The sequence below is a fragment of the Lissotriton helveticus genome, chromosome 10 (assembly GCF_964261635.1).
Source record: "Lissotriton helveticus chromosome 10, aLisHel1.1, whole genome shotgun sequence".
NCBI classification, from domain to species: Eukaryota; Metazoa; Chordata; class Amphibia; order Caudata; family Salamandridae; genus Lissotriton; species Lissotriton helveticus.
The window spans coordinates 227,160,094-227,173,317 of NC_136071.1; the positions used below are offsets into that span (position 1 = coordinate 227,160,094).

At 42.7% G+C, this 13,224-nt stretch overlaps 1 protein-coding gene across 1 annotated transcript in view; it reads left to right on the forward strand.

The window, feature by feature from the left end:
• The window catches only part of TOP3A (DNA topoisomerase III alpha), a 226,265-nt gene that overhangs the window by 20,554 nt on the left and 192,487 nt on the right, over positions 1–13,224 (forward strand). Inside the window, exon 4 of the mRNA XM_078665179.1 lies at positions 6,013–6,088. Within this exon, the coding sequence (XP_078521305.1) occupies positions 6,013–6,088 (76 nt within the window). The remainder of the gene's footprint in view (positions 1–6,012; positions 6,089–13,224) is intronic.

A 13,224-nucleotide genomic window follows, 5' to 3' on the forward strand; every position in this document is an offset into this window, starting at 1 on the left:
ACAAGTTTTTTGTGCACTTTCACTAAACTAACACACGGTGTCTTTCTTTACTACTGTTATGAATTGACTTTTAGCTGGTACATCCGGTGTTATCTTTGACTCTTTTGTTTTGATTCAGCTATTGCCATTATAAATTACAATAACTTTAATTTAAGAATTAATTATAAAAAAAATGTAAAAACCATTTTGATTTGTAATATTAATACATCGAAGTCACGGTAATACAACACATATTGCATTACAAATGCTATAGGTGTCGCATTTGTGAAAGTTAAAACTATTGGCATTGTAAATGACAAAGCTATTACATTCGCTATTTTCAAAACCAACACATAAATAAAAAATTTGTCATTTACAATACCAATAGCTCAAACTTTCCTAATGCGAGACCTATTGCATTGCAAATGCTTGTTTCTTGTCGTGGTTGAGTTCTACATGGGTTTAATTGGGATTGTGTAACATAATGGTAGGGTGACTAGAATTTTAAAACAAAAATACGGCACAATTGACAAAAAAATAGAAGGACTAGAATTTTACATCAAGTGAGCGCACAGAATGACAGCGCTCCTCAGCAGAGAATTACAAAACAGGCAGCAAGAACATACATACATAAGATGCTATTTTTAAACCCAGTAGCTTGCCTGTGAATTAAATTGCTTTTTTGGAACAACTGCTAATTATACCCGTTTTGTAAAACATAAAAAACACCTCCCCTCGTTTTTAGTCGACCCTCTCCAAAAACCGGGACCTGAGCTAAATTTCTCGAAATCTGCCCGGACGGCTGGTGAAAAATGGGGACCGTCCTGGCAAATCCGGGACGCCTGTTCACCCTACATAGGGGGCAACCTAACAACGTCTAAGTAGGCGCACACTCGCTGCTCTGGGGCAGGATATAGTGACCTCGGAGGAAGTCGTAGGTAGTTCATTACATGTCTGCCTGCTGCTACTCGTTCTCATGAATGTCTTGTGTGTCCTGCTAAATTGCACTATCTCTCCATTGTCTAGGCAGGCCTCGAAAAATCCTTAACATTTTACTAGACCTGCAGGTTTAGTAACTTGAATAATCTACTGGACCTAACTGTAATGTACTTGACCTGTAAATAGGTCTCAAATTGTATGATCCTAGGCAACTATTTTATTTTATGGAGTCAACTTTATCTTTTCTTCTTATCTCATGAGAGCAAATTAAAATATTCGAGTTCAGCATTTATGCTGTACAAAAATAACCTTTTTATTTAATAGACTAAATGTTTGCTCCATGTATAATAAGAATCAAACTCGCATATAAGGTACACATGACCCTTGACTTGCCTCTTATTTCACTAATAGCATTGTCATTCGTGCAGGAGCAGGAATATTTGTCAGTTGATGTTTAAAAACTCACTTTTAATATATTACTAAAGCATGATGTGGTAGTGCACTATCATGTATAGACATCACATGTTCCATTGAAATGGTAACAAACTTTCTCACTAACATGTAGTTTTACTGATAAAACTATACAGTGCATAAACAATGTTTGGAAATTGGGTTTCAGCAAAAATAAATATTATTTGCACATCACCAAGTAAAGTGTTGTGATTTGTTTTCATCCCCTAAAAATCTTTTTTTCACCATTCAGAATTACAAAAATGTGCCTCCATAACTACTGAAATGTATTTTGAAATGTTTGTACAGCTCACGTATTAGCTATTTCAATGTTAGAAAAAAGTGTGACATCTTGCAGCCTTTCATTTCACACGCTTTTAGCAGCACGATTGTCAAACAGTTCATTTTACAAGATTCTCTAACTTCACAGTCAGAGTAATAAACGTAAATGTAAAAAGACAAACTGTCTTCTCACCTCTCTCTCTGAAGGCAGAGCAATTGTGACCAGGTAAAAACAAGATTTAAAGGCATCTTTATTGCTCATTTAGTTTGTGAGTGAACAGAACACCTGTTATATGTCAGCTAGCCAGAACGGGCCAGTAGGCACTAAAATAGATTGCTCTGATTAAATTTGATTCGACATAGCCAGTGGAATAGTAGATTTCTCGCACTGCTAGGGTAAGTAAGGAGTGATGTTCCACGATCTAATATTTACATTTCGTAGATCGATTTGAAAGGAGTCCCATTTGGATATGCCCTGTCTTGCCCGCATTTTTTCACTTTTGATGAGGATGTTTTCAGACGACGTTAAGGTCACAAATTAAACTGTAGATACTTTGTGCAGAAATCTACAAGGATCCAAAGCTACCAATCAGTCAGATGAGGTGCAGAAATCGGTGCTTAACTTTGTTCCGGGGTGTTCACAATCATGCTTCCTGATGATTAGCACTTGAGGTTTAGTGTTGACAGATGCTTGACAGAACTGAGACCTGCTTCTCAAGTCCTCTGAAAGAGCATCACAACTGGGGAACCAGACTTTCTTTTGGAGAACCCCATTGTGTTCTAAGTGTAGTGTTCTGTTATTCAATGAGGGAGGGAAGTTAATTTGATTTACCTCAGTCTTAGATACACACAGTTTATGTCTTGCTCTCTACATAACTTGAAGTGTGGACTCTGTTCCCAGTGTTGTCATCTTTCAAGCCCAAGAATGTTTTCCACTTGTTTTGCCTCTTAGGGAAGATTGCAGCTTGCAGGCTCTAGTCACTTCTGGTGGTATGTCCTGTTCTCGTAGCTGCTTGTCATAGCTGGTGGCATGTCATAGTTCTTTCATTGAGAATGCCTTGTGGCAGAAGTGTTTTGTGCGAACAGCTGCACAGGCTCTCCAGTCTGTTCTTCCTGACATTGTTCTTCCTTTGTGTGGATGCTTTGGTGATGAGAGAGATAGTCTGCCTGGTTGTTGACTCCAGGTCAGTACTGTAAGTAGAGGTCTTGTTCTTGGAGTTGCAGGGCCCACATTTCCATTTGTAGATGAATGAGGTGCTGCTCTCTGAAACGGGATTCAACGGCAGTGACTACTATGAAATAGTGGCCAGAGAGGTACAGGTGAATATGTTGGCAGCCTCATTTATTGGAGAGGGTCTCCTCCAGTTGTGAGTAGTTAATGTCATTGTTTATAAGAGCCTCTAGCAAAGGTGGTTGGTCCCCATTCTATCTGCTGAGTACTCCTTATGTTGTACAGCCACAGGCCACCAGGGCCTGGCTTTGACCACCAGTGCTGCAGCTTTGTGGGGATTGAAGTACTCCATGACAGTTCCTTGTAGCTGGGTACATTTGTGGTTTGGAATGGATATTTGTGTTAGTCTGACCAGGATCACTTGACTTTGCTTTTGGGCAGTTCTTTTAGCCGTTCAGTCAAGGTCGGCAATTATGATATGTAGCTCCTGAAGGATATGGCCATTTCTATCAAACTGCCTACTGCCTTGATGTTCTGTGAACTTTATGAATATTGAATACATTCTCTGCAACTACGACACACCGTCACTAGTGAAGAAGTATCTGAAGACTTCTAACCACCTTTGTAGGAAGGAACTTCTTTCATTGCAGGGTCAGCCTGTTCTCTATGAAGCAGCTTTCAGTCTCTCATGATGTTCAGTGACAGATGGCATAGATAAAAATGTCCAATTCGAGAAATGTTATTTGTCACATATAAATGTCCAACTTGACAAAATAATACATGACATCCATGATTTTTCATACAGAGTAATTGATAACAGCCAAAAAGCGTTTTCAAATGATCCCTTCTTTGGAGCTGTTTCGAAAAATATAAAAAAGATAGAAACAAACAAGAAAACAGAATAACCTCTCATTAATTATGATCACAGGAACTGTTGTAAAAATGCAGTTAGAAATAGTTAACATTTTATCACCTTTCCATTAAACAGACATCACTTTACAGTGTCCACCAATGGTTCCTTTTTTCTATATTAAACTTTATATCACAGTAAAAAACAAGGTGTATTGAAGGAAATTGTATGTCTCCAAAATCTTTTTATATAAAGTCCTCTCTCCTTCTAATGTTAAAGTTCAGCAAAGTGTTTTGGGTAGTCCCTGAAGTCTCTAGTAACTACTTAAAAGTTATTACCAGTATTTAAAGAATTATTTAAAACAACATAAGTTATGGCCATTTTATTTAAAAGGTAATAAACCCTCTGGTTTTCCCTCTCAATCGCCTTGAGATAAAACAAGTACAATTAGCATTTTAGCTGCGCTCTAGTCATACTGGCACAAAAATGTTGAATAGGCTACATTACCACCCTGCTATTCTTGACCAAACATTAAGCGAACCTATCCTATTGGGTTAATATTGACCTTGAGTCATATAACATTTCAACCAAGTTAATCCCTTTATTCTCAAATTTATTTGATGCTGGTTTTCTGGCAAGCCACGTAGGAACCTCTTCACCCTCTCGTTCAAAATTCAGCCTTTTCCTTTTGTACGCAGCATTCAGTTCGCCGAATCTGTGTTACAACCACTAGCCAGGGAACCACACTTCGGTTGATATTATTTGTATAGTCATTTGTCAGTCTTAAAACTCAGCTCGATTTTACTGTTCAGTGAATCAATGAGCCAAGCCTTAATACACAGCATAAACGTTGTGATCAAGGCATAGCTGCAGCATTAGCATAGTGAGTAAAACAAAACGAAAACGCATTGTGAAATATGACCAATCTAATTACCAGTAGCCCAAGATTAAATCAGGCATTCTATTCATCACTGTTTTGTTTGTTGATAGAACCAGTCCCAGCAGTAAACCTGCCCCAGCTATTTCATCATCCATCTTTTAATGATCCAATCCTGTGCTTGATGTGACAAGCTCCTTACTGAAAAACATTTCTACAACCATTTCATATGAACTTTAACCCTTGATGACATCAAAGAAAGTGCCATCAAGTGACTTTTGAAGTGGATGATATCACGGGAAGTGACATAATACAAAATACTCCCATCAAGTTTAAAATACTCCCATCAAGTTTAAAATTAATAAGTATCTTTACAATGACACTGCTAACAGGTGCAAACGGACTGCCCCAAAACAGGCAAAAGCCTAAGGCAACTTTTAAAAAGTTTAGTAGGCAGTGGTCTAAAAGGCTGCAGGCAGTAATAATGGGGTAGCAGTGGCAAACCATTGCTTTCATTAAATGTCATTCTCATGTCCATGTGGACTGGAGGAGACATTTTTGATGATACATTACCTCTAATCTCGCATGCAGTCAAGGTTTGGGGTAATGTGCTTTGCTAACAGTTCACTACTAATTGTGTTTAAGAATACCTGAGTTAGTTACTTGACCAGTTGGCATTGCCAATATTTTGTTTATAATATTTTCCAGTGTCTGTCAAACTGGTGTTGTTTAAACATGGCTCTGTTTCTGTTATGAAATGCTATCTTCGGAGCCTGATCAATGATGAATTTACTGATGGCAAATCAAAAGGTTTGTGTGAGTGGGTTTATCACAGAAAGTGACGAAAGCAACAATTAAGATCAAGGCTGCTGAGATTGACAGGAAAGCCCTCTAGTCTTGAGCAAGGATTGGCTGTGGAGTATTATGTACATTGCTGTGTCTGACAGGCAACTGGAGCAAGACTGCAAAATAGGCTAATGTCTTCCGAGTAAATTATAAAATGGTGTACACAATACAATAGTTACACACACAGAGCTGTAGAAACAAAAATGACCCCTGTCTTCGAAGCATGACAATTATCTGTGATTACTAAATTCTTTGAGAGATGGCAAAGAGATGTTTTTGGCAATCATAGTCTATTTAAGCTGACATTACCTTTGGGGAACAGCATTATTTTGAGCAGTGGCAGGATCGCAAAAGCTAAAAATTGTTCACTTTTCAGGAGAAACGTTGTACTATTTGCGATAAAATCCTTCATTGGATTGGAACAGGGCACATGTAAGTTACTACAGATAATGTGTTTTACTACATGTTACAATAGATTTCTTACCTGTTTCATTTTACTTGCCATAACATTTAATCTCTTCACATGAAAAAAAAATATGCGTCAATCACCCATGTTTTCGGCAAATAATCCGTGTTTGCTATCCTCTATAGTTCAGTGTTCAATATTTCCTTTACCAGGCGCAGCTGTAACCCAGTGTTTCTGTTCGAAGCTGAAGTGGAGAAATACTGTCCAGACAACTTTGTGGATATTAAGGTATGGTACAAGATATACTCAAGATTAAAGGTTTCATTTTCTTATGTTTATCACAGGGCACGCTTTGAAAACAAATATCTGAAAATGTAGAGGAGTTTGTTTTTTAAAGGTGTTAGTTATCAAGTTTCCTCTTGCTCTATAATAAATTTGTCTGAAGTTATGCAGTTTTCCACATGAGGGTGAGTGGTTCTTTTGTGCCTTAAAAGTGATAGCCACAACATACGATCTAGGACCCACATCATTGTGAGATCTTAAGTTAAACCATTACCTAAGAGACCAAATATAAAACAACAGGTCCTGGGTGGTTATTTCAGTTTTCATCTTTCATTGGTTATGGTCCAGTAGTACTGGCAAAGACTGAATTGAGCATCAAAAATCTTCCAAAAAACAGGGAGAGAGAAGCAGAGATTCATTCAGCTTCCCAAACCAGTACTTAAATAATCAAAAAGAATGAATCACTAAGGTCGTTTTCCAGAGTCTCTTGGAGATTTTCTGATGAGGACCCTCAGCCATACTGTCACGGCAGCGGTATATCTTGGTTCTCTGCTTATTTGATTAAGTGGGTTGAATCGTCATAGGGTCTTGGCACCTGAGTGTCCCGTTCTCCAGGTGTTCATCATCCTCCACCAGGAGGGAGACTGTCTGGGGTGTGACAGTCGGGAGTGGGAAGATTGTTGGAGTAATAGAAAATTATTAAATAAATATCTTCTCTCCTGTGTAGTTTGTTTTTATTTTCACCTAGTCTCTCTCAGGCTTCACACCCCTCCAGGTTTCTAACTTTTGAAAGCGATGTTCCGACACATTGAGACATTTGTCCTAATTGTAAAGTCCGTTTCGGCCTGCTATATAAATACCTCTAGCTTCCCCCAGCAGTGTATGGTGGGATTTTAGTTTCTCATTATTTACCTAGTACAGTGGATCTTCTCTTGGGTGATTTCACAATTTGCCTTCCAATATGAGCAAATTAGCTTCCAGATGCCTTTATTAGGCTTTCTACTTTTGAGGTGCATTATGTATCCAAGTTCAAACGACTTTATTTCGGTCAGTATGACCTAAAAAGTACAACACAATACATACAAGATAATTTAAAAGATTACATCAGAAAAACAGTTAGATACATTTAAAAAAGGAATCAGTACAAAAATCTCTGAGTAATTCTGAACGGGGGACAAAGGTCACTTCAAGGTGCATAGAGTGAATACATAAATAAATTAGATAAAAAAGGATCATAAAAGGAATAACCAACATTATTCCCATATGTCAATAAATGTTGTCCTTACACTGGCTTCCCCAGGTCTACAAGTCACCCCTACACAAAGGTTTTAGTGGGTTTTGATGACATAAAGTAACAAATTACCATTTCCTTGCAGCCAGACAACCACTGCCAGTGACTATTTTTATTCTAGTCCAATCACAAAAAGACATTTTGTGTAAAATAACGGGGTCAACCACCGTGTGGTGTTATTCCCAGCTATTAGAATACGATTAATATTATTCCACCCCGGTGGTGTACTGCAGCATCTTAAACTAATTTCATGAAAATCCTACGAGTACACCACATAGAAAATAGGAAGCCTGCAACTGAGTAAACGATCGGTATACTGGTGTCATACTTCAGTATCCTGAACGCCTCAGAGCACCGCCTGCTTCCAAGATTCCTGCAAATCTGCACCAACCAACGTCTCCTCGACGGATATCATTTAGTCACTCTGTTTTCATTCTTTGACTATATTTACCCTTTCTTTATCTCAAATAGAACGTGTTAAGATCCTAGAGCACACAAAAATGCTGATTGAATCCTATCTACCCACTCTGTAGGCTGACATGTTTTCGTTTTTTTAATGGATGCAGCCATTACAATATGGCCTCTTACAGTGTAAGCTTTTTATCTACAAAGATGGAAGCTTATTGTGAACAATGTCAACATGTGTATAGAACTAATGTAGTTTGCACCCTGCCAGGTTAGTATTGCAGTACTCTTAGTGTCTCCAAGCCTACTTTTATTTTCAAAACGTGAGATAGAATCAGTGTTCAGTACATAAGTTCCACAATTTGACCATTGATTCGGGGAGGACTCCACACTCTATAACTTGCCGAAGGTCATGCCAGATTGCTGAGCCAGCCACTGTGTCAGAGAGTTAATTTTAGAAGCTGTGTTTAAGGGATCCTTCGCCGAGAGCACACATTTGTGATTCCTCTGCAGAACTCTGATAAACAATAGCTGAAGCCACCTATTCAGAGGTATGATGTGCAATCCATCCTAAGAATCTCTGAAACTCTGGGGAGGGTACGGAAGGGGGTGTGTGGGAGTGTCGCTCACTACTGACATGCTTGTTGTTTGTTCTCTTTGTTGCAAAAACAATAAAAATGTTTTTTTTTTTTTTAAATCTCTGAAACTCGAAAGGCAGGTTTGCCCTTTAATGCTTTAGGTAAAGTTTAGCATAGACCTTAGTAATAGCTTTAGGGTATTGGGATGTCAGGAACTCGCTAAAAGTATTAGAATAGTTTCTCTTGTTTTTACTGACCATTACATGTCAAACTGCATTTGTTTTTGCATTCTGTTTGATTGCTGTTGATATTTTATTCACTAGACTGAGGATTTTAAAATAAACATTTCAATTTACATGTCTGCGTTTCTTATTGCTATCATTGAGTGTGTTGTTCATAAACAAAATATTGTTTAGGTTGCCACTGAGTCACTGAACTTGTCTAACGGGACCTGTAATAACCAGAAAGCACCGCCTGCACAGGATTACTCAGTAGGCTGGTGTTAGGGCTGCAGTCCAGTTGGCTTTCTAATTCAGTGTTGGTGCATTCAACTGCATCCTTGCACCTGAGTGTTAGAAATTGGACCCTTGCGGTCTGGGTATCTGCCAGATTTCATATTAGCGGTTTCAGTACTTTCCACAGCAAACCTGAGGAATCTATTGTTCCCATATTCATCTTAAATTACTGTGTGATCTTCTTTCTCAGAATCCCCAACCGTAGGTCGTTTTTGGTGAGTGCCCTTGTACGTGTAGACAGAAGGCAAGTGGTGGCGGGAGCATAAAGGATCCTTTCTCCCTGCAGATTCCTGATATCGTTATATAGTGACCAGAATGGTCTCTTCTGAACTGTTAATTTATGCATTTCATATTCTAAATATATTAGTTCACGGTTGAGCTAACACCTGTAAATCGGCTGTCGGATTTGGTTTGAAAATAAAATTTCCTATGACTAATCTGCGGACTTCATTATCTCTTCTAAGCTCATCCCAGTTAGAACAGACTTTGGGCCTGATTTAGATCTTGGTGGACCGTTTACTCCGTCACAACGGTCATGGATACATCAGAAAGATATTGCTGATAAATCCACTCAGCCGGAGATGGTAAAGTAGCACCTTTTACAAGGAGTTTTTGTACCTCACTGTCTATCTGTTTGCATTCTTTTTTTTTTTTTTTTTGTTCAAAAACCTTTATTGGAGTAAGCATAGAAAAGTACAAGAATGGGCCTACAACCTCACGGGCTGGCCGCTAATAGTAAGGCACAATGCATGAAGTAAAAATGTACACCCGTGGTCGGCAAAGCTCGAGCACCAAGCATTACTCAACAGATATCACAGAGCAATTTGAATTTTTATTTTACAAAAAGAAAAACAAACACTAAAAGGCGAATACACGATAAGTCAGGTCAGCCCAAAGAACAGAGGGGATGGTCCACAATCAGGAGACCACACCCAGAACCCTGGGGCTCCAACCAAGTCGGGAGGGGGAGGGGAGCAGCGGGGAGAATCAGAAATATAAGAAACAGTATGGAAGGGTTCCGGGAACGCTCGCCTAGGGAGATAGGATAATCCCAGCAGTGCTTACGGGGGGAGGGGTGCAAATACCCCCACGATAATCATTCCACTGGCCCCAAATCTTTGTCCACGCCCTGGGCCTGCCCCTGGCCACATACACCGTCTTCTCACGAAACATGGACCAGTCCATGTTGTCCTCCCACTTCGAGACCTCAGGGGGCCTGGAAGCTCCCCAGAGTTGCGCAACGTCCCGCTTCGCAATCATGTAACCCAGGGTAGCCCATCTGGTCTGGGCCACCGAGTAGTCAGTGGGCTCCCACACATTCAACAGACATTGTCGAGGCTCCGGCCGCAGGGCCACACCAGTCACATCAGTCATCACCTCAAGCAAAGCAGTCCAGTAAGCCGCTACAGCCGGGCACTCCCAAAGGATATGTAAAAAGGTCGCACTCGAACCACAACCACGCTTGCAGAGCCCATCCGAAGAAAAGCCCATCGTCACCAGCCGCGGACCCGTAACATATACTCGATGAAGGATCTTGAGTTGAACCAAACGGAGACGGGCAGGAATGGCCACCTCCTTGGGAGAAGAGAGTGCCGACTGCCAATCCTCGTCGTCCAGTTCCAACCCATCGCCGACCCAAGCCTCCCAAAGTCGGACTAATAAGTCCGCCCGATTATTGATCAATTTTTTATAAATCAGAGAAATAGTGCTATCAGGAAGATGCCCATCAAGGACACGATCCTCGAGGGGGGAAGACTCAGGCGGGGCCTCATCAGGAACCAAAACTGAGGCGAGGGCGTGCCGGACCTGCAGATAGCGAAAAAATTCCCTCCCACTCAAACCATATTCCGCCTGGAGGGCCTGGAACGACTTCACACAACCGTTCGAGCACACATCACCCACCTTACAAATCCCAATCACATCCCAGCGGTCGAAACCCTTGGTAGACCAGAGACCGCCCAAACGTTCCGAAGCATAAAGCGGCGTCGCCAGCGTCAGTCGATCCTCCCATCCCAAACTCACATTCGCGGCTCGCCATACAGTTACTGCAATCTTGGACGGGCCCACGAGATGGCGCCCGGCCGATCGAGAATAAAGCGCTCTATTAAAGTCCCCACCCGGAAGCTGGAGTCTATCCATCTCGAATGCAGGATTACGATCCGGGGAAAACATCATATGATTAATGGCAGACAACTGAGAAGCCCAGTAATATCGCTTGATATCGGGGAGCGCCATGCCCCCGTCATACCAAGGGATGGTGAGCTTTGCGAGTGCAATACGCGGACGCCCATCCCAAATCAATTGCCGTTGAAGACTCTCAATCTCTCGGAAATAGGACGCAGGGATAGCATCATAGGAGTTTTGGAGCGCGTAAAGGAAACGCGGCAAGGACATCATTTTAAACAGGGCCGCCCTGCCCAGAGGAGACAAAGGAAGCTTACGCCAACGGGCCACATCCAAGCGCAATCTAAGCAGCGGTGGGAGGAGATTACGCTCAAAGCGGAGCGACGGATCCAACGTAATAAAAATCCCTAAATACTTGAAACCCGACTGGACCACCTGAATAGGAAGTCTGCTCGGCAAGGGGGGCAAAACACCCGAAAGAACATACACACAGGACTTGGTCCAATTAATAACAAGGCCCGAGTTGGCACCAAAGGAAGCAAGAACGTCAAAGAGAACAGACAGAGATTTACGGGCGGAGGTGAGATATAAAAGAATATCGTCCGCGTAAAGAGAAACGCGGTCCTCAAAGTCCGGAGACCAGCGAATCCCCTTGAGGGAAGGTTCCCACCGAAGCCAAGCAGCCAATGGTTCCAAGGCAAGAGCGAACAGTAACGGAGACAAGGGGCATCCCTGACGGGTACCCCTACCGAGGGCGAAAGGAGCCGAGACCCTACCATTCACAACTACCTGCGCCAGAGGTTCCGCGTATAGTAACTGGACCCAACCAATAAACTCAGGGCCAAAACCAAATTTTTCAAGAGCCGCCCAAAGATAGGGCCACTCCACCGTGTCGAAGGCCATGGATGCATCCAACGATGCCAAAATGGCCGGCTCCGTCAGACGCCCCGCCCTCGCAACCGCGCCGTGAAGACGACGTAGGTTCAGAGCCGTGTTGCGGTGTGGGATAAAGCCAGATTGATCCGGATGGACCAAGCCACTAATGACCGTCAAGAGACGGGATGCCAGGAGTTTCGCCAATACCTTGGGTTCAACATTTAGGAGGGATATTGGCCTATAGGAGGAACAAAGATCACGCGGTTTACCATCCTTGGGGATGACAACTATCGTGGCCAGTCGCTGATCATACGGGAGAATACCCCGTTCCCGGGACTCCAGAAACATGGCGCGAAGATACGGAGCCACCCTGTCGGGACGCAACTTGTACAATTCGATGGGCAACCCGTTCGGGCCCAATGCTTTGCCCGAACGGAGGGAGCGGATGGCAGTAGCTATCTCATCAACTGTAAAGGGGGAGTCCAACGCCACACGGTCTAAATCGGAAACACTGGGCAGGGCGATATCACGCAACAGAAGGCGGGAGTCCGCCACATCCCTCATAGACACCGGGGTATACACCACTCGGAAGTACTCGGCAAATCGGTCAACTATTCCAAGCGGGTCCGTCACACGCACACCACACGCAGACTGAATCACAGGCACCACACGGTTAGCTCTCTCCTTCTTATCCAACCATGCCAGCAATTTCCCCGCTTTGTCACCCACATCATACAAACGGCCCTGCTGCTCCCGAAACATCACCTTGGCAGCATCTGTGACCACGGACTTATAAGCAAATTGTTTCAGACCCAGGGCATGGAGCTACTCAGACGTGACACCAGATTCCAAATCCTCCTCCAATGCAGAAATCTCTCCCTCAAGATCCACCACCTCTCTATTCCTCGCCCTCTTAGCCTCAACAATAAGGGAGAGGGCCTGCCCACGAATCACTGTCTTAAAGGCCTCCCATAGGGATACAGCCGAGGAGACCGACCCCTCGTTATCCAGAAAATACGCGTCCAAGGACCGAAGCAAAAGGCTGCGGGTCTCTGGGGAAGTAAGGTACCACGGATTAATGGGGGCCACCCGGCCCACTGCCTCCACCCCAACCTCAAAACGAAGCCAGAGCGGAGAGTGGTCAGAGATACCCCTGGGCAGGTGCACAATCTCACGCACCGCTGGGGACTGAGCCGCAGGCATCAGGAAATAATCCAGCCGGGACAGACTCCCACGGGCCCCAGAGTGAAAAGTGTACTGAAGCTGAGTAGGATGCAAAAGCCTCCAGCAATCCACCAAGCCAAAGGTATCCAAAAATCCACCCAACCACTGCTGAGCCGCCGGAGTATCCCT